General features: G+C 39.9%; 4 protein-coding genes across 8 annotated transcripts; 1 reads left to right on the forward strand and 3 right to left on the reverse strand.

Annotated features, from left to right (window-relative positions):
- Positions 1-3,509: 3,509 nt before the first annotated feature.
- Positions 3,510-9,798, reverse strand: LOC146365740 (proton-coupled zinc antiporter SLC30A2-like). The gene is made up of 7 exons (XM_084914202.1): positions 9,399-9,798; positions 9,042-9,188; positions 8,274-8,427; positions 7,978-8,176; positions 7,734-7,839; positions 7,527-7,661; positions 3,510-5,834 (listed from the first exon to the last, which is right to left on the reverse strand). The coding sequence occupies exons 1-7, from the start codon at positions 9,415-9,417 to the stop codon at positions 5,707-5,709; spliced, it is 888 nt and encodes a 295-aa protein (XP_084770328.1). The 5' UTR covers positions 9,418-9,798; the 3' UTR covers positions 3,510-5,706.
- Positions 9,799-9,958: 160 nt separating this feature from the next.
- Positions 9,959-18,275, reverse strand: dnajc5gb (DnaJ (Hsp40) homolog, subfamily C, member 5 gamma b). 3 transcript variants are annotated; one of them, XM_084914204.1, is made up of 7 exons: positions 18,161-18,275; positions 16,577-16,706; positions 15,972-16,185; positions 15,656-15,809; positions 13,982-14,038; positions 12,932-12,985; positions 9,959-12,121 (listed from the first exon to the last, which is right to left on the reverse strand). In XM_084914204.1, exons 2-7 carry the CDS (start codon positions 16,687-16,689, stop codon positions 12,057-12,059), a joined length of 657 nt encoding a protein of 218 aa, XP_084770330.1. In that variant the 5' UTR covers positions 16,690-16,706; positions 18,161-18,275; the 3' UTR covers positions 9,959-12,056. The 3 variants fall into 3 exon arrangements, with proteins under 3 accessions (XP_084770330.1, XP_084770329.1, XP_084770331.1); XM_084914203.1 differs by having other exon boundaries at positions 12,932-12,988; XM_084914205.1 differs by lacking the exon at positions 13,982-14,038 and having other exon boundaries at positions 12,932-12,988.
- Positions 18,161-22,733, reverse strand: tp53i3 (tumor protein p53 inducible protein 3). Of its 3 annotated transcripts, none has more exons than XM_084914197.1 (7): positions 22,622-22,733; positions 21,590-21,668; positions 21,288-21,461; positions 20,864-21,131; positions 20,469-20,681; positions 19,954-20,150; positions 18,161-19,758 (listed from the first exon to the last, which is right to left on the reverse strand). In XM_084914197.1, exons 2-7 carry the CDS (start codon positions 21,641-21,643, stop codon positions 19,561-19,563), a joined length of 1,104 nt encoding a protein of 367 aa, XP_084770323.1. In that variant the 5' UTR covers positions 21,644-21,668; positions 22,622-22,733; the 3' UTR covers positions 18,161-19,560. The 3 variants fall into 3 exon arrangements, with proteins under 3 accessions (XP_084770323.1, XP_084770324.1, XP_084770325.1); XM_084914198.1 differs by lacking the exon at positions 22,622-22,733 and adding an exon at positions 22,490-22,590; XM_084914199.1 differs by lacking the exon at positions 21,590-21,668.
- Positions 22,734-24,100: 1,367 nt separating this feature from the next.
- LOC146365743 (uncharacterized) lies at positions 24,101-24,993 on the forward strand. Its single transcript, XM_084915692.1, has one exon. It carries the CDS (start codon positions 24,188-24,190, stop codon positions 24,812-24,814), a length of 627 nt encoding a protein of 208 aa, XP_084771818.1. The 5' UTR covers positions 24,101-24,187; the 3' UTR covers positions 24,815-24,993.
- The last annotated feature ends 38 nt before the right edge of the window (positions 24,994-25,031 follow it).

Consider the following 25,031-nt stretch of genomic DNA (forward strand, 5'->3'; position numbering starts at 1 on the left):
CTCATGAGGTAAATGTCTTGGGCTGTGACCTTTAGTGTTGTGGGGAATATGACTACTTCAGTTGGATCACTTGTGAGTGTTGTTGGCCAGGTGATGGCAATAACACTGCGGGGTGCTAAACCACCCTTGATGTGATCGTTGTGTGGCTACAGCTCTCCATTTTATGGTTGTTCACTAGTATGCTTTACTGAATTTTGTATATTACAGTAACTTGTTGTGGTATGAGGCCACTTGTAAGTGACCGTTTGTGTGGTGGAGACCACAGATCACTTGTGAATGTGATTATTCGTGGCTGCTCTCATTTTGTGTTGTAGCAGGTTGAATAATCCTTTTGGGTTTGACTGTTGTACTCCTTTATGTTGGTCACATGTTACTCTTTGTGCATTCAGTGTGGCAACTTTAAATCCTCATGCAGGGGCATCCATGCTTAAAGATGCCAACTAAAGAAATGCGAGTATTTAGTTTTGTGTCAGGAGAGCAGGTAATAAAGTGCTCAAGTTTTGGCTTTGGCTTAATAAATTTAGGGGTCCTAGAGGAACCCTTTTGAGGGAGGTGGTGTTACGCTCCTCTGCAGCCCCTAATCTCCTCAGTGTGTTCAGCTGTTGCTAATTGGCCACACCTAGTAAGGTGTAAATAAAAGCATACCTGAGGCAGGCTTTTCAGGAAGCTCACTAGTCTTTGCCTTTGTGTCACCAGCCATTTGAGCCAACCTGTGATGCCATTTTAAGCTAAAACCTCTTCTCACTTACATTCTGATATTCATCTCCTTTTTATGTTGCGGCCTCGAGCCGGGTCGTAACACCTCCTCTTAAGTTTTCCAAAAAAAACGTCTTGATGATCCCCAAGACCTTAGGGAAAATATTCTGTGGAGTCATGAGACAGTTTGTGGATAGTTGGATTTCTGTTATTTCTGGTAGTGAGGTCATAAAGCTAACATAGTATTTCATAAAATGAACATCAAACAATTGATGGAACCATGATTCTGCTCTGTCTGAAAATCCTGAAGAAGAATACCCAGCTGTAAGTTCATGCACTGATGCTCTCGAGCACTTGAGTTATACAACAGGACAATGATCTGAAACACAGCAGCAAGTGCACCTCTGGATGGCTCTTAAGAAAATGACCTAGTCAAAGTTTTGACTTAAATGTTTTTGAAATGCTTTAGCAATACCTTAAACAGGCTGTCCATGCTCAAAGATTCTCTAATGTGGATGAATTAAACTAATTCCTCCAAAGAAAACCCCAACAAACAAATGACCCCTTGTCATTTTGCCTCAGACAGTCAGAAATATTATAATTCTTATCACTTATCAGTACATATCCATATTTTTATATCTATAAAAACAAAGCTGACACTTGTGAGACTTGATCAAAGGTGTAAGCATCACAGCAGATGCCTTTGTGTCAAAGTAACTGAGGATAAAACACAGAAAAACATGAAGGAGATTTTCCTGGCCTGGTATTTTATAGCAGATAACCTTAAAAATATTCTGCAGTAGATAAACTTTTTCAGTATTGAACTGAAGAAATTAGGCTTTCTTGTTGGAAGTTTAAACGATAGCCTGGTGGGTAATAAGCAAGCGAATAAAGCAGAAAACAGATTTTTTTTTTATGGGAATCTATTCCTGAGAGAGAGAGGAGAGCTCTGCATGAAGTGTGATTTTTATTGTGGTGGAAGTAAAACAGCAAAAGTAAGAGGGAATTCATGACGATGTTGATGTGAAGCAAAACGTGAAGCTGGTTTGGATCTTCTTTTGCTGCTGGTTCAGTCAATATTGTTTGGAGAGAGATCAAACCTGCAGCTTCAGAATCTAGCGCAAAAAAGACAAACACAAAGAGCGGACCCGCCGACGCATCAAAATCAGTGAGCTGTCGGCTTTCAGTCCTGACAGCAAGTCCATGAATGTGCCGTCGGGTGAGAAAGCAGACATCTCACTTATTCTAATGCGCCGGGTCCGCGCTTTGTTGTGTTTATGTCTTTGTGCAGAATCCGTGCACCAGCTCCCATTTACTGTTTTAGCTGTTGGGTGGTTGTCGGAATTTTGTAAGGTTTAACCTGACATTCTGGCGTTTCGGGCAAAATGAATTTATATTTAAAAATCGATTCAGGATTTTAATGAATCAATATCATGTTATGCAAGCCAGAATTGATTTTAATCGAAAAATTGATCATCAAAACCCAACCCTAGAAGGTACTAATGGAAAAGGAGTGTATGCATGATGCTTTTATTCTGCCTTTAGTGGCATCTTAGTCCTCCTGGCACCTGGAAATGAAACCCTTTTGTTTGGGGAATGATGAGACAAAACTTTTCTGTCCTTATTTCTTGTGAAGTGTGAAAATGTTTCACTCAGTGCAGTGGGCTCCAGCTGTGAGGCTCCAGCTGCTGTTATGCAGCTGATGAATTGGTAATTGTGCACTGACTGGCCCTGGTATTCTCCTAACCCCAAAGCTGTTGCTGCTGAGAAAAATGTAATTTACACAGCTGGAGAAGCAATGTTCAGGAAGTACCCCCCCATAACTACACTGCTTTTTCTAATTTCTAATTTCACAGTAGGTTTGGAGGGCCTTGTTAATAAAGCTGGGAACAAAAGTATCCTGGGAAATGTCTTTATCCAAGTCACAACCTTGCTTCGGTTGGTTGTGCTCGGCTTCACATGCGCTTGCTTCTGGCACTAGCATGCATGTTTCTTTGGTTTCTCCTTTTAACTGCCGTTTACGTAATTGCGCTTCACTTGTGTGAACCATCGCACGGGAAATCTGATCATTAGTTCTAGCATAAATGCGAGACATATTTAATAAAGGTTGACTTTCACTGGTTAAAAGCGGAGAGGTCTGGCTTGTAAAGTCCTTATTTTGTTTTATTTAGACCTGTTTTAATTCTGGCCGTTGCAAGGCCTGGGTCATGTGGCAGCCAACAACTTCTCCAGAGAGGCTGTCCTGGTGAGGGAGAAGTTCATGGCCCACTTCTCGGTGGAGGGAGCAGTGTCTTGACAGCCAAAAGAATAGCCTATTTGAAGTCCCAGTGACTTCCCCACAACGGCTCTTTTAAGAGCCACCCACAAACCTCTAAATAGCGTTCCTGCCTTTTTAAAATTTTCTTAATAAATGGAGCTTGTCTCCAAAACAAACTAACCTCTCTTTATTCTCTTAAATAATTGGTCTTCACTATGTTCCTATATAGTAGTATATTTTTTATTGGCCAATATTAAAGTTATAATATTTATCATTATTAGTTATTACAGCAGTGAACTTGAACTCTGTGTCAAATACTGAGCTTCAGTAAAGATTCAAGTTGCAGTTATTTATATTACCTATCACCTTATATCTTCACTCAAAGACAAGTATCTTTGACAGTGTGTATACATAGATGTATCATATATAAGAGACAAATATTGTTCTTTTAATATGTTGGCATTACTAAATTTGGCTCAATGCTTACATATATATGTAAAAAGAAAATGTACGAGCTGTGAAAACTGTTTCTGATAGAATGAAGAGTAGACTGATATATTAAATATTCCTTTATTGGGTGTGAAAATCACACCTCATCATAACTGCTTTACGTCATACAGAATAGATATCAGAGCCTTAAACAGGCTGACTTCTGCTAAATGAGTCAAACTGGGCAGAAAGTATACAAACACATAACATCCTTATAGAATATGATGTAACACTATAGATCAACTTACCTCAGAATATATAAAGCATATAAACAATTACAGCAATATGATGCAACAAACACAGCAGTACTACTAATCCAAAATACTCAAAGCTTCATAGAACTGAAACAAACATTTATTTTTAGCTCCATTCTGCTGCTGATACATACTTTATGTTTCTGAACATTAAACTTGTTTCTGCCTTTCATAGTGTGTAACTTGAAGGCCCTGAGTACTTTCTCCCACACTGAAAACACTGGAATGATAAAATTATTTGAACATTACCTAATAAGACTGATTCAGGACAGACAATTAGTTATTTTAAACTTTTCTAGCAGTCCTTCACAAACAGGGAACAGTCTGTCTATTCTCTCCATCTGTCAGCTGCTGCTGGCTCTTCCTCCTCCTCTTCCTCACACACTGCTGAGTTTGTCCTGGTGGATCATCAGGGGTGCAAAGCCTCATAGATGATGTGCAGCAGTGGGTCCCTCAGTCTGTCCTCACTCTGGACACTTGCAGTTGTCACACATGGAAATCAAATGTGTGAGAAGTTGCAGGATTCAAACACAAGTGTAACTTATAAATACATGTTCATACTTTTATTCCACAATCAGAGAGAAAGAAAAAGAGAGAGAGTGCAGGACAGACAGACAGGTGACAGTCTCAGGTGTACACACTGCTACAAAACAGCACAAGAGAAGGAGGATTTGGTGTTTGTGTTATTACCAGTGCTAAACAAGAAGAGTTCCCAGATGGTACAGTGGACACATGTGTGACTCCTGTCATTAAAGCATCTTTCTTTCAGCTTAACCAGTGAACCGTCAGCTCGTTCAAACACACGTTAAAGTCCGTTTGGTTCGACACCACCAAACAGAGGCAGCAATGTAACATAGCTAACATTAACAGTGCAGTGAATCCTGCTTGTGCCCTGATATTTGGCAGTATTCACTGACTTTCAGCTTGTGTTTGTGGATATATGACTGACTTTAATTATCCATATAATCATCACATTTTCTGTAAGATTAAGTATTTTAAAGTAAAGGCTTTAAAACCCAGTTAGTACTAACATTGCTAATGGCACATAACTTTGCCGGCATGTGGCCAACAATAATGTTTTAACGTTCTTCTTTATTAAACATTTGTGGTTTTATTGTTTTTAGCGTTTTAGGCTGGGAGTTGTTCACAGTAAACCAGTGGCACCAAACTTGGCAAGAGGTTTGAATTAGGGGTGGGCGGTATAAACAGTATACGGTAGAAATGATATAAATTTGGCCAGCGGTAGAGATTTTGACCATACTGCTCTACCGCGATAGCGCATGTTAATGGTGTCATCAAGCTGCGCCTGTTTTGATCGAAAGCATTGCAGCGGTTGCAAACAATTTTAAAGTAAAATTGGCATAATCTGCAAAATATGCCGAGCGACAGTAATAGCAAAGAGACGAAGCACTTTTGGAATATGGGGAAAGCCAAAAACTGCGCTTCCTCCACTTCCGTACCATTGATTCATTGATGCTGAATTCTCTGGAAGCTGCTCTATTCCCATGTTGTTGCTGCATATAGTGATGGGCAGATGAAGCTTCATGAAGCACTGAAGCTTTTCATCCAATTGGTTCACCCCAGCGCAAAGCGTCTTGAAGCTTCATTTGCTCTAGTAGGACATCTACTGGACGTAAAAATATTAGTTGGCATGAATTTGAAGAGTGTGGCATTTTGCACACAGCCTGTAAATGTCAACAACAAAAGGAGTGTGTAAAACATGTATATTGTAGTGATGGCATTATACTGTGCATATTTATAAGCTTTACAAGCTGCATGTCTTCGGACGGTGTGAGGAAGCTGGAGTACCCGGAGGGAACCCACGCAAACACGGGGAGAACATGCAAACTCCACACAGAAAGACCCCAATGGTGGAACTGAACTCAGGACCTTCTTGCTGTGCGGCAACAGTGCTAACCACCGTGCCGCCTCAGTCCCAAATATGAAGCTGTTAAATGGGAGCACCCAGTGCCTTTACTTTTGCAGTCACCAGTATCTGTTCGGTCAACTTTAAACCTCTACACTGCTGCCCGAAATCCTGCAGCTCTCTACTTGAATTGTGATGCTGGAAAAACCAAACTTGGAGCGCAGGACCCTTGTTGCCTTTCTGAGGATGATCTGCAAATCAGCAGCTTCCTCTGGAAAAAAAACAAACAAATAAATACAGACAATGACACGATTTAATCATCAGTGCTCTTCTTCTACAACTTTGCCTCAACTCTTCCTCTTCACTTTATTGTGGATGCTAGAATTTTGCTTGTACTCAGAAGTTCATGGAAGTAAATAAAACTTCATCCCAAAATGACAATATTTTACCTGTTTATCGTGTATGCTGAACTTGTGGGTTTTTTGTGTTCTATATAAATCAGATTATATTCATAGAGAGTTGGGGAATGGCTGCTGTGATTTCAACATCAGGGAAACCAAACAACCTCTGGCAAAGCGGATTGCGCAACACAGAAGAGCTAACTCTGCAGACTATTTACACCTACAGGCCAGTGGATACTCTTTGATGATGAGGATGTACACATCCTGGACGGGGAGGTTGCAGCGCAGAGTCAAGGAGGCCACTTACGTGAAAAGGGAAAGACCATCTCTGAATCAAGGAGGGGGCCTAAGGGGGCATCTTTCACCATCTTACAATGCTGTGATTGCAGCCATTCCCCAACTCTCTGTGAATGGTACTCATGGCCATTGATCAGTGGTTGTTGATCAATGGTCATGAGAATTTGCATATTAATGATCAATGAACTGACCTCACAGCCCATTGTTCATTCAGTGGTGCTAGTTTCAGTCATTGGGCAAATGTACTGTTTATAAGATTGGGGAAACCTGCAGAAGTCACTTGGATGAGTGACAACGTTTCTCCCACTGAAAACGCTACGTCCAGATGAACAGAATCAACCTTTTGGGGGTTGTTTTGAGGTGTTTGTGTCCATATTCTTCATTACTTCCTGTGTTGTGGTTTGTTCAGATGCAACTTTGCAAACCTAAGCTGTGCCGCCATGTTATGTTTGCAGAGAAGTCATACTTAGTCTTTTTTTTTAAACGTGCTACCAATGGACTTGAATATTTCACGTGTTAACTAAGGCCTGTAGAATTTGAGAGTTAGATCTTGGGGTTTTTTAGTTTAGTTTTTTTATTTTTTAGTTTTCTGGGACCTTCACTCCTAGAAAGAACTAGAATGCTCCAGAAAATTGCCAAAAACCTTTACTTCTATAGAGTTCATCAATGAATTAATCATTTGCTGATGATCATTTAATCACGTGCATCTGATTAGCAGCACCTGGCTGCTTCTTACCCTCCTAATTCTTGTGGAAGCAATAAGAACTTTCTTTTTCAGTTGACTGGCACCTTACATTACCGCTGTAATAGATCAATATTTGCCAAAGGGTTTTCCATCCTATTTACTTAGAATACAAACACTCTGATCAAACAATAAACAAATGTTTACAGGACCAGGATAAAAGGTGCAGGATGGGCGTGTGGTGTTTCATTTCTAATTAAACCTCCATAGTTTTAGCAGGGGCACCACCAAAGGAGGGGCAAGGGGGGCAGTGGGCACTCCCACAAATCTGCAGACAGATTTGCAATAGACTATTATGGATTTCCAAGTCTTATTTGATTTTTATATGTATCTATTTTCAGTGATATCAACTTCAAAAGCAGAAAATAACTAAATTAACTTTTTTTCTGTTTTTTGCCATATTTTTCAAGTAACTTATATTTGGCAACAGCATAATAAAACTGGAAATTCTGTTTTTTACTGGGCTTTAGAGCAGGTTCTGCTTCCTCTCCACATTAATAACAGTACCGTCTTCGCCTCTTACCTGTGGCAAGGTGCACGGAAAGCAGAGAATGAGTCGTGTTGAGGCTCCACATGTGTAAACTGTGAATGGCGGTGACTCCTCCTACAGACAGCAGCAGCTCTCTCACGGCGCCAAAACTCACGTCCCGAGGAGCACCTTCAGAAAATACACACGTTAAACTGTCGCTAAAATCTGAACGTCACCACAGGCGGAGGGAAGTGTGTTTACCTTCCAGCAGTATCCTGAAAACATCCTTTGTGACAGGAAGCGTTGTCCCAATAACGAGAAGAGAGAACAGGAAGGTGCAAATCGGATCTGCTACTTTATATTCAGGCTGTGAAGAAGACAGAAATATGATCAGAAACAAATGATGGAGTGATATTGAGTACCTGGAGAGTACAGTGCTCTATCAAGCCCATCCTGATTATTTTTGTTATTGTTATTTAACTGTTATTTTTAATCTTACACTGACCCAGAAGTGGATGATGGTGGCAGCCAACATGACACCGACACTCTGCACCAGATCTCCCACCACATGAACTAAAGCTGCCTTCACACTTGCATTACCGTGGCCGTTCCTCTGCCCATGCTTGTCCCTCTGGGTCAGGTTGGTGGCAAACCCATGGCTGTGGCCATGTGAGTTGCCAGGCTGATGCAAGATCAGGATCATCCTGGGTAAAACAAAGCATAGACGTCATCACTCATCGCTGCTGACTGCCCCCCGAAACCAAGCAGAAATAATCCATAAAGTAGGCTCGGCACACTCACAGGACATTGACCCCCACAGCACAGCCTGATGTTATGAGCATGATCTCACTGTCAATCTCGTATTCCCCGTCGGAGATCCTCTGCATGGCTGATAAGACGAGCACTACTGTCACGGCCCAGATCGACACGACTGATAGAAACATGGCCAGAATCTCTGCGTGAAACAGTAACAGAGTCAGAAATGGCCCCGAAAATATGAAGGATACGAGTATGCGCAACTCATATGGACTAATGTGCACATAAATTCAATGGGCAGTTTGCTAGTATCGGTTGGACGCCCTTTTGCTTTCAGAACTGCCTGAATTATTCATGGTACAGATTTAACAATGAGCTGAAAGCTTTTGGTCCATATTCACATGATTATGTCACACAGTCCACATCCACCACATCCCTGCTCTACTGGATTGAGATCTATTTACTGTGGAGGACATTTGAGTACAGTGCACTTGCTGTCATGTTCGAGAAACCAGCTTGACATGATGTGAGCTTTGTTTGTTCTCCTGCAGGATGCTGCCATCAAAAGTGACATTTAAATGATGCTCAGTTAAGGGATCCAAAGTGTGTCAAGAAAATATCCCACCATAACATCAGCACCTCCACCAGCCTAAACTGTCGATACAAGGCAGGACAGATTCATTCTTTTGACTTGTTTATTCCAAATTCTGACCCGTCTATGTTGTACTGCTACTTCGAATCTTAACCCGTGTACCTAACAAAGTGGCTGGTGAGTGTATTCTTGAGAGCTACTCGTGAGAAACTTGTTCCTACCAGCTCGATACCATCCAAAAGTCATGGTTCCTGTCTGAGGCCTTGATGCGATCCACAGAGAGAAGATGCTGATTACAATGCTGACAAAATCAGTCAGAAGGTGAGCTGCGTCCGTCATGATGGCCAGACTGCCGGCGGCGTATCCACCTGCAGAGGAAACCGTATGTGTGTTTGGGCAGAGGAACCAGAGGAAGCCTGAGTGTGTCACTTTAAGATCAAGTTTGTATGGAGCGATTCAAACTCAACAAGCTTTACATATTTATGCATGACACAGTAAAAAACGAATATAGGTAAACTTCATTTTTTTGGCAGAATCATTTTTTGGCATGGAAATTTGTGATGAGTCTTTTGTCTCACCAATGGCCTCTCCCGTCATGAACACGAGGCTGATGGCACATGCAGTGAAAAGCTTCTTTCTGGCCAAACATCTCGAGTCCCTTTCAGTCACCGACCTCCAATCGGCCTCTTGGCAGAGCCATTCGTGCTGCCACAGCCCCTCCACACTGAGGGTGTCTTCACTGAATTCTGAGTCTGAGCACTTTTTCTCTGGACCGCTCACCCTGACACAAGACGGAAGATCTACACTTAGGCTGGCTCAATGTGGAAGTCAACAGTTTTAAAGCCATCTGTGTTGAACTTTGGTGTTTCAGGAGGTCAAATGAAAAATGAAGACGTACCACACAAGAGGCTCCAAATGAGTCTCAATCAAATGTTGCTTCTCTGGATCTGTTGATGACTCCATATCCTCATGTTATTGACAGCTGAGACACTCCCGTATTTAAGGTTGACCTGGAGCTAGAGGGAAGCCTGGCAAGTTACCACCTGCTCTAACCCACGCTATCTCTCAGGGGTGGAGCACTGCAGGAGCCAATGGCAGGTTACTGAGCCAACTCCAGTGAAATTATAAGACAACCGCATGACATTTTCTGAATTATTCAACTTTATTTCATGAAATGCTTTAGAAGAAACTCAAATTTACACCAACAGTTGGAAATCTGTCAAAGTGGACAGAACAAACTCAGCATGGAAATGTTTAGATAATGACATAAAATACACTTCTGTAAAATTATTCAAAAACTGCATTCAGGCACTTTTGCGTCAAGTATAATCATTGGCATACAAAAGTATACAAGCAGGCTTTTAAATACACCGCAGTCAAGGATCGTCAGAAAGTCAGCATCCATATTATTATTATTATTATTATTATTATATCCAGATTTGTATAAAATGAAATCAAAATGAAGCACAATCTCAACATTTTTACCCCAAGAGAAAATAGAAAAATATCATTTAAACAAAAGAATCTTTATCTTAATACATACTGAATTTGTAATAAATCCTCTAATCATGAATATACATCTCTGACTTTACAAGACAATCACGACATACACAAAAAAGTCAAAATGGCAATAAATCAGAAAGCTGCGATCTTATTTTCTAAAGAAACAAACGATGGTTTTAGTGTCAAGTGTAGAAAAATTCATACATCTCTATTCACCTCCCTGCATATTTTTTACTTATGTGCAATGACAAAAATGACCAACTGTACCTCTTCTGAAACACTGGCTCACTTTCCAGGAGTTAAAACGGATTATCGTCACTGTGCCTGTGTGTGTAATTAAGTAAGCTTGAGCAGGAGCCAAAGGGACTTAAGCATAAAGGTTGAAAACATCACAAGTGGAAACATCAATCAACATGTCCAAAACACATGTCTTTTGTTTAATCTCTGCACAAACAGAATAAACAATGGTCCACTGGTCCAGCCAGTTCTTTGCTTCAGGTAGTGAGGGAGGAGGCTTGGAAAAAGGTGTGCTCCCCCAGCTGGTTGGCAAGTGGTTCCTGGGGCTTGCTGGTTGTTGCTAGGTGAAATCACACACAAAGAGGGTGCTACAGCAGAAGCCTCTGTGTGATTTCTTTGGTTTCTACACATTGCTGCACTCGCCCATCCAATCACAGTTAAATGTAACTCATTTAGGACTAATTTCTAAACGTACCATTGAAGTAAATCCAATCTTTTTGTGTTAATTAAAAGCAGGTATATAAATCTAGTTTGATTTTGAAGCTGTTGTTTTACAATTATGGCATTTATAGGAAGACTCCTAAATCATTTTGGGGGGGTATTTCATCCATTTACAGTCTATCCTTAGTAGATTTCAAGTGGACAAACACAAATGTGATCAACAGTCCTCATCCAACTCTCAGAATTAGGTGATTTAGTAATTCCTTAAAATCTCTGCAAGCATCACAAGATTAAACGTCAAAGAGTCATTTACAGGCTGGCAACTAAATGTGTCACATAAGGTAGCGCTAAAATTTTAAAACTAAACCTTTGTTTGATAAATCTGTGTGTGATCTGTGGCCACATCAGTAAACCGTTTAACATAGAGTCTGTTTCTATGTGCAGTGCGACCGAACAAGCGTTTTTTTTCCCCAGCCACTGAAAACTGCGAGGCAAAGTTAAGTCAAAATTTCAAGTCACCATCTCAAAATGTCAACTTGCTGGCTCACACGTCTGATTAGGTGAAACTTTAAGTGAGACTCGACTTGAAATCCTGAGTTATTGAGTCAAAATTTTGAGATCTGACACCAAAATTCTGATTTACGCTTGGCATTTTTTTCCCCTTTTCCAGTGCTGGAAGCAAGCTTCCACAGAAACCCCTGAATCGTCATATTAAAAATAAAAATTTCTGAATCTTGGGCCAAAACGTGCTCTGATCATGGCAGCTTCAGAATATTCCAAACATTCAATATGAATGTGAGTTTAAAGTGCGCAGGAAAAAAAATAATTATCCCCGAGCTCAGAGGCTTTGATCTGCATGGCTTTGTTATTTGCCTCCGCCCCAAATTCAGAAATTTAACATTTTAAAAAGAATAAATACAAGACTGGATCAAAGAAAAAGCACATTTTTAAAAAATAACTATGGCACAATCAAATAAATTGCAGTTTGACTCATGTAAACAAACAAATCTCTGAGATGAAAACATTTTCTGCACTTCAGTGTTTGATACATTCGTTCATTCTCCAGGTCCCGAGCCCCCCTTGGCTGCGTGAGTCTGAATCACAATCAGTGTGTTCTCCCCTGCAGAAGGTAACGAGAACAGGTGATGAACAGGTGTGTGGTGTGGGAGTGTTCTTAAATGAGGCAACAAGCTGTCAAAACCACTTACGTCTCACAGAAAATGAAACATGAAGGAAAGTATGTCTCATCATTTAAAAATAAATACATAAATAATATTACATATTACTGCCTGGGTTCACTGCCTTAGTTTAGCATGTTAGCGCACAAAAGCAAGGTATTTGACCAGATGATGGCACCAGAAAACAAGTTAAGTGAACACTATCGGTACCAAATTTCATGTCACTCCATATTTGTACAAATTTTTCAGCCAAAACTCCAGAACTATAAATCTGTACGAATCATTATGTGTCAAGATCAATCTGTGCAATCTGCTCATACATGCAAAAGGAGACTTTGATGATTGGCTGTATACTCTGTTCTGTGTCCTTTTTTTTTTTTTATATAATGTGGGAAATGGACAACACTTACAGTCTAAATTTCTATAACCATTCATTAAATGAAACCCAAAGAGCTTAAAAAGAAAACCACTACTATTACAGTTTGAGCCATGATCTTTTATAGCAGGGAATAAACCATATAAATAGTATAACGCCATAAAAAAAACAAAACATCCTTCCAAAATCCTTTAGGATAGAAACACTGAAAAAACACTTAATGAAGCTTTTCTCATTAACAACAACAGAAAACACAAGCAGCACAAAAACCTTTAAATCAATTCTTTGCTGCAAGATCTAGCAGCAAGTTCAGCAGCACAGAGCAGCAGGAAGCTGGCAACAGGTGAATGTATTTGGAGGAGGAATAACACCTTACCTGAATGCATAGCGGCATTGCTAGAGTTCGGCTGAATAACTATTACGGGATGGTCTGCTGTAAAACAAAATTCAACACTGGGTAAATCAACACGGCTTCTTAACAACATCTCCTCGCTTGCTTTTGTCTCGGCTTGAAATGTACAAAGATGAGAGAATACAGAGATCAAGATCAGCGCAGAATTTAAAGGATTAGCATGACATTTTGTTAGGCAACAGCACCAGCGAATTTAATGCAAGTCTCATGTATTAGAATAACAGTAATCTGACCTTCAGCACGTCTTAAAATGACAGAAATACAGCCTCACTTGACCCATGACATGTGTCATTATTTATTTAACAGAAATAAGCCAGAATGCAGAAGCAGTGTTTGAAAGTATACGAACAAACTTACCGCTTCGATTGCAATTAACAGCGTAACAAGCATTCAGGGGTTGGGGGGGGGGTTAAAGGATCATCAATTACAGAGATCAAGATCAGGGCAGAATTTAAAGGATTAGAGTGACATTTTGTTAGGCAACAGAATCAGCATTAGTGAATTTCATTAATACGACTCTACATGCGGGTTTCGTCAGAGTAAAACAAAAATGATCTCCCCTTTAGCACGTCTGAAAATTAGACTGGGGGGGGGCTATTGGGTTTGCAAAATCACATCTGAACAAACCACAAAACATCTGGAACAATGTCCACTAGACAGATGAGACCAAAGTGGAGACATCTGTCCACAATCCGCAGGACCACGTTTGGAGAAAAACCAAACACAGCACATCATCAAAAAGTCCTCGGTATGTGATAAGGGACATAAATCACTTTAAAAAACAAAAAACAAAACAAAAAAAACAACAAAAAAAACAAAACAAACAAAAACCCCACACAACAAAAAAGCTTTGGATTTCCCATGCGTCCTTCACATTAAGGATTTAATACATGGGCAAAAAAAATCTTCCACAGTGAATCACTGCTGTAAAATCTAGCAGGCGAGTCAAGCAGCGCAGAGCAGCAGGAAGCTGACAACAGGTGAACGTTACCTGAAGACGGAATAACACCTTACCTGAATGGATGGCAGCATCGCTAGAGTTCGGCTGAATAACTATTACGGGATGGTCTGCTGTAAAACAAAATTCAACAGACAGCTTCTTAATGACATCTCTTCACCTGCTTTTGTCTCGGCTTGAAATGTACAAAGACGACAGAATTCAGAGGTGAAGTATCACCAGTTACACGGATCATGCCATTTAGCACATCTTAAAATTAGATGGGGGTGGAGGGGATATTAAGGCTATTTCAATAAAAATGTAAAGTCCATCATTCTGCGGTGAGAAAGATTATTCACAAGTGGAAAGCATTCAAGACAGCTGCCAATCTTCCTAGCAAATTTACCCAGAGATCAGAAAAACTCAAAAAAAAAAAAAAAAAAAAAAAAAAAAAAAAAAATCCAAGAGCTGTATCTGAGATTCTTCAGGCTACAGTTGTCATGTTAAATGTTAAAGTTCGAGAGAAAACAATTAAAAACAGACCAAACAAGTTTAATAGAGAAAAAAAAATTAAACGTGACAGTATGGTTTAGGTTTGGAAAGTTGCATCTGAACAAAACCTTGAAGGGGTGATGATCTAGGCTCGTTTTACAGCCATTGAGTCAAACATGAACTCCTTTGTATAGCAAATTATTCTAGAGTCAACTGTTAGGCCATTTGTCTGACAGCTAAAAGTTTGGCCCAAATTAGGTAATGAAATTGGACAATGATCGCAAGCACAGCAGCAAATACACACCAGCTAAAAAAAAAACAAACAAAAAAAAAACTAAAGTGCTGCAGAGGCCCAGTAAAAGTTCAGACTACAACCCAGTTAACATGCTCAGAGCTGCGTTTTGGTAAATGCCCCCACACACCCCACTGAAAAGAAACAAATCAACGAGTTGCAATGGGACACCCAAAGTCACGATTAAAATGCTGTGGTGGGACCTTAAGAGAGCTGTGCATAAACAAATGCCTCCACTTCAATGAACCAAAGCAACGTTATAAAGAAGAGTGGGCCAAAGTCCCTGCATCCCTGTGAAAGACTGATGAAGTCATCCATCCAGCCGTGGTTCTTCAAGCTACTGAGTCATGGGGTGTACTTCGTTTACCCACACACTGCTTCTGCATTTTAGCATAGTTTATATTAAAGAAACAATGGCAGTGTAATATGTCATCAGCTGTTGTTCATCTGAGATGTTTACTTCATTTTTATAGACTATATCATTTTCTAAACATGCCCTGTACTGAATGAGGATGTACTCCCCCCCCCCCTTCTTGGCAAAGTTAACTTGCTGCTGGGTTTACTGCACATGCACAGTTAAGATCAAGATTACTGGCAGGGTTACAACTGCTCAGCATAAAGTAACACCCGTGTTATCAGTACAGCAAAACTGGGCTGTAAACACTTCAAGAGGCTGTCGACTGTATCTAAGAGAATCCAGTTAACGCCTTCCTGTGCAGACTTTCCACAAGAAAACGCATAATTAACTATATCGGTGAAAAAAAAGGCAGAGTAAGCTGTGAAAACTAATATTTCCATATCATTAATCCTAGATTCCTAGAGGAAACATTTTCATCTTAAAAATGCTGATAATCAGAAACTGGACACTACACCATTTGGTTTTCCAACTCCAGCTCTTTGTTTCTATGCAAGCTGCTGCCTTGCTCAACTGTATATATTCTTAAGTGAATATAAAATAGTTCCTCACCTGCATCTTGTTCTCTGATCTGAGCCTCCAGGTCCTCAGGGTCCATGTAGACGAAATTGTCCTCTTCATCTTGTGGTTTGCACTTTCCGCAGCCGCAACAGCAGCAGAGGCAACAGCAGCAGCAGGTGAAAATAGTGCAGCACACAAACAGGGTCTAAAAGAAAACCAATGTGAGTATTAGGAGAGTTTTTGGACACTTTGCGGCATGCTCTGGTCACATTTTGGCGTTTAAATTTCTGCATAATTCACCTACTACCAGAACAAACCATTTCATGTTCTGTTTTCACCTTTAAAACTACGTCCCCTTGCCTCTCACCTTGAACCAGCACTTGGACATGAGAAAGTAATATTTGACTCCCTCCTCCCCAAACTGCTCGGCCACCGACAGGCCCATGGATCCATATTGGTCGTAGATACCACGCTTGTCCAGATCAGTGAGGATGGAGTGGGCATTATTGATCTCCTTGAACTTCTCAGCTGCTTCGGGGTTGTCTGGGTTCTTATCAGGGTGATACCTTAACGCCATTTTCCTGGTCAAAAGAGAAATTAAAAAATATACAAACAAGTGAGGGTTTAAAAAAGTCTGTGCTTTTCCTTGACATTTTGCTGCGACGTTTCAAAGAGCCAGAAATAAATAAGCGGCAGACAGAAATGAGGCAGGTCAAATCTTCTTGCGTTTCACGCATGCGCAGTACTGGAACGTAAGCGTTTTCGGCCGTCAGACGAAAACGCAGTTTTCAGATCTATCCGGTCTAGTGCGGATGTAGCCTAAGATTTCACTAATGTCGCCATAAATCTCTGAAACAATGATGTTACTCTCACTTGTTAATTGTGCTATTGTAAGAACAGCACAATTAACAAGCAAGAGTAACATTTTATTTATTAGTTCTTGTAGCTCAGAACTGAAAGAGATAGTCACACCTGTAGGCTCTTTTCAATTCGTCAGGAGACGCTCCCTTCTCCACTCCCAGCAACTTGTATAAACTCTCTCCTGCTGTTGACATTTTCCTCTGTGGTCTGTTTGGATCCTCCATGTTTCAGGATGTGTTTTCTGTGACATAAAAAATGTAAACAATTCCACCCTTTTCTGACAGGCACAATGCAGACAGATCAGGAAAGTAACTTCAAGGGCTCAAAAGTTTAGTTGAAATAAAGAAGTTTGAGGGGGAAAAAAAATAACATATCTGGAAGTTCTGATTGACAGCACGCTCACCAAGGACATCATTCAGTATATCATTAATCTGCATTGTCCCAGTGCAAGTGAACGCAGCAGCACACTATTCAGACACTGTAAGGCGTTCTAATTCATGTTTATTGCTGTGGTTGAAGAAGTACTTCTTATCACAGAAAGTAGGCGCATTACTTGCACACATTTGTACAATTAACCCAATTTAGCCTAACCTGCACGTCTTTGGACTGTGGGTGAAAGCTGGGGTTCTCTGGGATAATCCTGCATGCAAATCCCACATACAGTCATATATCCAAATAAAGCTCAAAACAGAAAGTAGGATCAAGTTTAAATACAAAAGTTCCTCATACCAGCAGTTAGGTAAAGTGCTTTAACACATGTAATTACTCTGGTTTACAACTCTTGTTTATTGCTAATAAACCTAAATAGGCCTATTTGCTGGGGATGTTTGTTTTCCTTAAAAGGACATCATACTCCTTCACATTTACCTTTTCACTTAAAAAGGTCAGCCAGTCTCTTTCAAGAACAACAAATGCATTTCAGCACCCCTTAACTTACATACGGACATGTTTTTTGATTAGCCCGTGCACCTTAGCAGCAAAATATAATTCTTTAAATTCAGTGACTCGGCTTTTGGTTTTAGTTACCCTACCACTGGTGAACCACTGGTCACAATATGTATGCCAAACACTGCTTGTTGACGTTTGCATGTGTTTTATGCCTAATACCCTTGTTTGATTTGTTTAATTGGTTGTAGTCTACAAGATTTACTAAGGGATTATATATAAAATAAAAATTGACTTGTTTTGCAAGCGTCCCTATGAATGCGTCATTGCACCTATTTTTAACTCTACATTATAATCAACCTAGTTCTTTTAGCCCGTTAAAATATCTTTGTAGAGCTGTTATGTTATAGTTGTGGCAAATTTTGCTACCCTACTGGCTAAATTTGTCTTGAATTTGACATTTGTAACGTCAATAAAACGTGTTACCTTGATAAATAAAGGACATAAGCGGCACTTTACCCAAACACAGACAGCAGCTTCTAACTTGTGACAGAAATGTTACTTCTGGTTCAAAATGGCTTGATATTCATGAGAGATGTTTGACCGATTATAGGTCAACAATTCATTCACATGAATCAGCTTTTAACACGACTGGCTGCATAACTACAGCTCACTCATAAAAACATTAGTTTAGCTCTTACATTCAACTTGTTTTGCTTTATTTCACGTGAACACCTGCGGGTTCAGACTGCTAGCTGACGCAGATACGTTTAGCAGGGCGGCTTGAGGAACATGCTCACTCTTACTTACCAGATAAATAAAGATATTCGCTGTTTTCCGTCGAATCATAGAGTCCGAAGGTTGTCCGTTGACTAATTTAATATTTATTCATTAAAATAACTCAGTTACACGACCTTTTTATGTTAACTTTCCTCGGGACCTGGAGGGAAGTTGTGAAAGGAGCCGCAACACAGAAGCCGGAAGTTTGAGAACATTTTTTTTTTCAATTTAAAGAACTTTATTTAAACAAGTACACAACCAATCAGCATCGTCTAGAGAGTCGTCTCTAAATCCTTTCCGATTTTTTTTTTAATTTATTAATATAAGATTCAGCTCACATAAAATTTGAAGACCGTGACAGTTATTATAGTTTGCTATTTTCTATTTAGTTTTTTTTTTTTTTTTTTTATTCGATTTTTTTCTTTCCAATACAGTTTCAAATGACGTTTTATTATTATAATTATAGCGAGGCAGAGAAGTGTGTGAGGGTGGTGCACGAAATGTATGATAACACTGAGGTAGTAGTGATAGATGTGTTGAAAGTGGGCGTGGGATTGCATCAAGAAACATCTTGACCCCTTCTAGTTTGGATCTGTGATCTGATGAGGTCAGCCAGGAACCTTCATGGAGTATATAATGTTTGCAAACAACATTGTGATCATTAGTGAAAGTAGGGAGCAGATGAAGAAAAGTTAAGAAAGGTGGCGATATGCCCTGGAGAGACGAGGATTAAAAAGGAGAAAAAGTGGAAGACCACAGAGGAGGTACGTGGATGTACTGTGGGAGGATATGCAGAGGGTTGGTGTGGCAGATGAGAATAGATAGGGTGAGATGAAGGGTGAGATGAAGGGAGATGATCTGCTGTGGTGACCCCTGAGGATTATTATCAGGGGCAAAATTTAGGAAAATCAAAACAGGTATTGTTACAGTACAAATGTCAGCTGACTCACAATCATGTAGACGTCCCAAGTCTCAATAAGCAAATGCAACAAAATTTAATCAGGCAGGCTGTGATAATAAAATGTATCTAAACTGGCAAAGATTAAAACTTATAACATTTACTATCTATGTTTTTCTAGTTTTGTGAGTTAGTTTTCCTTTTTTCCCAAATTAGCTTTTTAGTTAACTATTGTAAACATTGATCATGCATTGAAATGCATATTTCTGTCATTTCTATGCTGCTAATAGAAAATTGTGAGTAATACCACCACAGGAGAAAACTCACCTCAATGAATAGGGGATAGAAAAAGAACAGTAACACGGGACGTAATCGTAACAATACTAGAACAGAAAATGAAAAACAGTGATTTGGTCTATTTTATTAGTAAATTATGAATATTCCTAACAAAAGAAAAGTTTTACAATGACAGTGGGTTTCAGTATTTTGGGAAATTTCAAAGCCAGTGCGTTTCTATTACAGTATGAATTCATCACTGTGTTTGCTCAATCTGTGGAATCACATTGATGACAATCTTCCCCATGTTTCTGTTAGCTTCCATGTGCTTATGAGCCTCTGCAATGTCATCCAGGCTAAATGTGCTGTCAATCACTGGCCTCAGGGTGGCAGGCTGGTCTGAGAAATATGGCAACACCCTGCCTGTAAAAGCTTTCACCAGGTCAGCTTTGTACTGTGAAAGGAAAATGCAAAGTACATATCAGGTCCAGTTGCAAACAAATATATTACAAGAGATGTCTGAAAAGTAACCCAAGCAAGTTGCCTCATTTTGGCAAACCAGACCCAGGAGAGGAAAGCGACACTGACATGAGTCAGCACAGAGATGAAGAAACACAGCTGTTGTGTCACTTCTGTTTTCAATTCTTACCTGCAGGCTGCGAGAGCGGAGGAGACTAGTGAGCAAGTGGCCTCGCTTGGACAGCAATTTGCCCAACAGATCTCCCTCTACCGCCCTCCCTCCCATGGTGCCGTACAGAACCCACCTGCCATCGATGGCCAAAGAGCTCACATTTGACTCCCAGTTGCGCCCACCAATGCAATCAAGGATCACATTTGCTCCCTTGCCTGTGAAATTAGAGATTTTACAATTACAGGTGACTGCCCTTCTCCAATACAATCAAGTTCTTGATTCAAAATAGCTTGCTTCTTAAGTATTTTTTGGAGTTGGTTACCAAAGCTACAGAAGAGCTATGTAGCAATAAGCTCTGATTGCTACAGTGGTTGGAAACATTTAACTCCAATATAATGCCTGTGAAACAAAGACAAAACATTTGATAGCAATCTGAAGTATGCAAAAACAATGCTATCATTAGGAATTATCAGCAGAGACACTGCACCGTCGCCTGCAGCAAAATTAAATGCATGTTGATTTCCATAATTCACCTCCAGTGAAGTCATGCACTCCCTGTGCAAAGCTCTCCTCTTTGTAGTTGAATCCAACTACAGCGCCCAGTTTCTCAGCCAGTTTCAATTTTTCTGGGCTCCCGGCAGTGACAACCGGCACACCCCGAAACAGACGAACAAGCTGAATGGCCGCTGTTCCAACTCCGCTGCCTCCAGCGTGAACCAGCACCACCTCACCCTCTTTCACCTGAGCTGGAGCAGAGAAGACCGATGGCAAGTATAGAATTTGAACCAAATCTGACTTTGGCCTCTTGTTAATTAAAAAAAGTCAAATAGAAATAAATGTGACTCATTGAAGAACTCAGATGTCTAATCTTTATCCATAAAACATATAAAAATGAAGAAAAACAAAGAGACAGAAATGTTTGTTATACCAACAAAATCCAGCAGTTGGAAAGCAGTGAGCCAGGCCTCTGGGATTGCAGCAGCCTGACACATTGTGAGATTAGAGGGAACGGGCATGAGAAGCTCCTCGGGCACAGAAACATATTCTGCATATCCTCCTCCACAGAGCAAAGCCATGACCCGGTCATCTGGTTTCCATTGCTTTTTCACCCCTGGACCCAGGGTGTGGATAGTACCAGCTACCTCCAGGCCTATGATGTCACTCTCACCAGCAGGAGGAGGGTACAGGCCTCGTCTCTGTGGAAAACACAAGATAATTATTTTTAGGCCAGTGTTATGCAAATTTAGATATAATTCAGAATACAGTAAGTCACAGAAGACTGAAAGCAGGCTATGAGATTTACAGGAGATAATAGCACTGTGTTATGCTCTTTTGGCTATAATATACTCTACCTGTAACAGGTCTGCTCTGTTGAGGGCAGCTGCGTGAACTTTAATCAGGACTTCTCCTGCTTTGGGATTAGGTCTGGGAACAGACTGCAGCAGCAAATTCTCCGGTCCTCCGGGTACATCAACACACACTGCCCGCATCATCTTGGCAACACTAACGTAATGCTTGGACCACACCTTGAAAACAAAAGTAGAGTAGGCCTACATTTTTCTTTCTGACCTGCAAGTAGTGCAACAAGAAAAACTGCAGCATGTAAAACTGAAGCAACTTTATGTAGGCTTTAATTTAGTGCTTAAACACTCACTGTGTGGCACGTATTTCTGAGTAAAAATCTTCCAGGTTGCAGGATTTGATGCATTAGATAACCTCTGCAGGGGCAATTGCTATTTGAGTGGAAAACAAAAGAGGAAATTAAGCTGTTAAAGCACAAGTTGTTACAGAACAAAGTATGTCATAATTTCTAATAATAACAACAAAGCAGAATTTTATAAAATTAAGTGTTATTTGTTGATATCTGCATTTCCATAGATTTGTTTAGCTGCTCCATATTTAAAACAGCAATGTGCTTCAGCTCCTGTCTGGTGTAAAACCTTAAGAGTAAACTAATGCTGTGGTTTATACTAAATAAAGCCTCCAACCTGGTTTATTTGCATATAATATCTTTTGCGGATTGATTATCTCAGTGATCTTCTCCACCCAGTGTGTCCAAATGTATTAAAAAAAACGCCTCAGTGTTTAGTGGTTTAGGTTATCTGGGTTAAACGAGGCTAAGGATTGTTGCCGTTAAATGTTTTAAATAATATCCAAGCATAAACCTCTGTGAGATCAAAATTAACTGTTCGTATTTGGTAACAGCCAACTCATCTCTTTGCAGTTATTTATGCCAAAGTCAGCACCTGAAGTAGCAGAAACAGTTTGACTCTCCGGTTAACACAGTTTTACATCTCTAAACAACTCAAGGGGATGAAGACATATCAGAACTATTTAGCAGAACAAAGGGAAAAAACATGGAGAAGAGACCGCGAAAAAGCGGAAAAGAGAAACCCGTTATTGTAAACGTATGCGTTTTTCTGCTTTTACATTATACTGCAATCTCCCCTTTCCGTAATGCGCATGCGCAACATTCTCTCACGCTTTAGACGGCTGTATTTTGCATTATGTCCGAATCATTGTCTGTTTCATTAAATAATGTAAATCGACAAACCTGATTGATTACGTTGTTTGACCTGTGCGACTAAAACCAGCGAAGCAGCAGTGAAGATAAGCAGCTGAAAACGAGCGAACGGCTCCTCTGAAAATGTAAATGAAGCCAAATCACTGCAGAGAATAAACTTACCAAGCAGCGATGTCAACAGCTGATCAACTTTGGAGTAACTGTGTGACATTTTGGGAAGTTTTGTTGTGCCATCTTCAAGTCTGGTTTTCAGTTTTGGCGCAGGAGGGCCAAACTCCAGAGGGGCTGGCTTTGCTTGTTAAAGGTATATTGCAATTTTACACCATTTTTTGTAACTATGATCAGGACACTTCGTATTATTTTCATTTATATAATAACTTAATATATGCAGTTAATATTTTATGGGGAACAGAAACAAATAAAAGTAAACTGAGAAATCTAACAAACTAGAGTCATGTTTTTGTAATATTGTATCTTTTTTCAACTTTTTCGTTTTCTGCCTGCTGTAGCACAGCGATTTTCTCGTAAGCATAGTTTGTCTTATGTTCATGCTAATGTGGATCTAAGTGCTACAAATGTTATCTTCAATTATAAATGAGTCTACTAAAAAGCAGAAAACATCCACAAGATGACAAATCCCAAGGTCATACAAATCATCATATCAATCAATCAAAGGCAAAAAAAAACCCCGCTAAAGATTCAGAGTTTACTGTCAAATAAGATGCTAAAAACTTAAAGTAATGAAAAAAATGTTTTTGCTTAAAACGACTGAAGGAGTTAATAGATGATCAAAATATTAGGAAAAAAACAATCAATAAATATAGAAAGCTAGTGGAGATCATGACCAATATATATTTATTTTATGGCTCAACCCAGAGTACTCCTAGTGCCAGTCCCAAGCCCAGTTAAATAGTGAGGGTTTCACCGGGAAGCGTATTCAGCATTAAATCTTTGCCAAATGAAAAACTGGCAGGAGGGTTAGTGGATACATCAGGCCAAAGATAACATTGAGCTGCCAGGCAGGAGGGTCAGAGGAAGACCAAGATTCACAGATATAGTGAAGGAGGAGATGAGAAAGACAGTTGGAGAAGGATGACACGTTTGCAGATGATCCGATGGCTAAAGTAACAACTGAAAACTTGTGTCAAAGCAAATCTTTCTCAGTCAGAATAGCGAGGATTCATGAGCTCAGTGTTTCTAAAACCACCACATCTTTAATTACCAATATTTATATAAAAGCAACAGTTTAGGATATTCGAATAACAGTCTCTGATTGTATTTATTTGCACAGCATTTACAGTAAAACAAATGGTAACTCATAATGTAATTTTCTCCCAAAATGTACATTTACAATTCATTTTTTATCATAACCCCAAATAGTGAATTATATGAAGCAGGAGGGAGAAAACTGCACAAAATCAAAGTATTTTTCACAGTCACAGTGTAACGTGCAAGAAGCCCTGCTACTGTGCTGAAACTGAATCTCTAAGGAATGCGCTGATGAACAATTACTGCACACTTGCAAATCACTAACAAAACCTCCATTAGACATGCTGTACAATAGGCTATTATATTACAGATGGTGAGACTGCCATGGGACCAAACACACCTGTACGACTGCGCTCAGAATAGTGCACAAAAATCAGGTAATAAACTGATATTTTTGGTTTTAATCTAAAAAACAAAAAAGCTCAGAAAATGCTTTCCTCTCCCTAGTCCTTGGATATAATGGACATAATGGATCACATCTACAGAAGACCTGAACTACAAAGAGTGTTAAGAGTGCTAAACCAAAAGGAGGACCGAGATCTGCAACGTAAGCTAATCATGTTGGATAAACAGCACCGTTACACCCAGAAAATGCTTCAACAGCGAAGGGACAAACTGCTAAATGAAGCAAGATGGGTGGTGATGGTACAAGTCTGTGAACCAAAAGCTACAGTCAGCATCGCTATGAAAGAAATCGCCGAGTATGAAAGAAATGCAGACGCAAACTTCTCCAGGGCGATATACACATCTGCTGGACGATTGCGTTCTAGCAAATCCAGCTATGAAGGATCTAAACTCGTGGAACAGGGTCGGTCCATATCAGCACCACCACCATCGACTAAACCTACAAGTTCTGTGAGACACAAAGGGAAAGTCCAGAGCAACTTGTCACTTATGCAGATGAAAAAGATTGCAACGATTGACTCAATATCAGAAAAAGAGCTGGCCAGGCAACAGCAGAAAGCCCAAGAGGAAATGGAAAGGCTGAGACTGCTTCAGAGAGAGATGTTACACAAGAAGGTGATGGAATTTATAGATAAGCTGAAAGACAAAAAAGATGTGGAGGTTGTTACGAAACTTTCATAGAGGAATTTGAAAGTTTGGGCACTTTTACTTTTTCACAACTCAATATCTTAAAAACAAAACTATTTCTTATTAGTTGTTTGATGCGCAACAAACTCCATGATTGTGCTGAAACTGAATCTCTAAGGAATGTGCTGCTGAAAAATTACTGCACTTACTGACAACCGCTTGCACTAGACACGCTTTACAATGGGCTATTGTATTACATGTGCTGAGACTG

The sequence above is a fragment of the Perissodus microlepis genome, chromosome 19, assembly GCF_051167445.1.
Source record: "Perissodus microlepis isolate ML-2025 ecotype Zambia chromosome 19, ASM5116744v1, whole genome shotgun sequence".
Taxonomy (NCBI): Eukaryota; Metazoa; Chordata; class Actinopteri; order Cichliformes; family Cichlidae; genus Perissodus; species Perissodus microlepis.

What these genes read in the sequence shown, in the direction of transcription:
- LOC146365740 (XM_084914202.1), bottom strand. An exon ending in TTTTGGATGGTATCGAGCTG is followed by an intron (nt 8,428 to 9,041) that starts GTAGGAACAAGT and finishes TGTTTCACGCAG; the next exon opens with AGATTCTGGCCATGTTTCTA. An exon ending in TTTCAGGATACTGCTGGAAG is followed by an intron (nt 7,662 to 7,733) that starts GTAAACACACTT and finishes TATTTTCTGAAG; the next exon opens with GTGCTCCTCGGGACGTGAGT.
- dnajc5gb (XM_084914203.1), bottom strand. Translation starts at nt 16,689, where the DNA reads ATGGAGGATCCAAACAGACCACAGAGGAAAATGTCAACAGCAGGAGAG. An exon ending in TGTCCAAGTGCTGGTTCAAG is followed by an intron (nt 15,810 to 15,971) that starts GTGAGAGGCAAG and finishes GTTTTCTTTTAG; the next exon opens with ACCCTGTTTGTGTGCTGCAC. An exon ending in CAATGCCGCTATGCATTCAG is followed by an intron (nt 12,122 to 12,931) that starts GTAAGGTGTTAT and finishes TACCTTCTGCAG; the next exon opens with GGGAGAACACACTGATTGTG.
- tp53i3 (XM_084914197.1), bottom strand. Translation starts at nt 21,643, where the DNA reads ATGCATCAAATCCTGCAACCTGGAAGATTTTTACTCAGAAATACGTGC. An exon ending in CCAACTGCTGGATTTTGTTG is followed by an intron (nt 20,682 to 20,863) that starts GTATAACAAACA and finishes TCTCTGCTCCAG; the next exon opens with CTCAGGTGAAAGAGGGTGAG. An exon ending in AGTGCATGACTTCACTGGAG is followed by an intron (nt 20,151 to 20,468) that starts GTGAATTATGGA and finishes CTAATTTCACAG; the next exon opens with GCAAGGGAGCAAATGTGATC.
- LOC146365743 (XM_084915692.1), top strand. Translation starts at nt 24,188, where the DNA reads ATGGACATAATGGATCACATCTACAGAAGACCTGAACTACAAAGAGTG.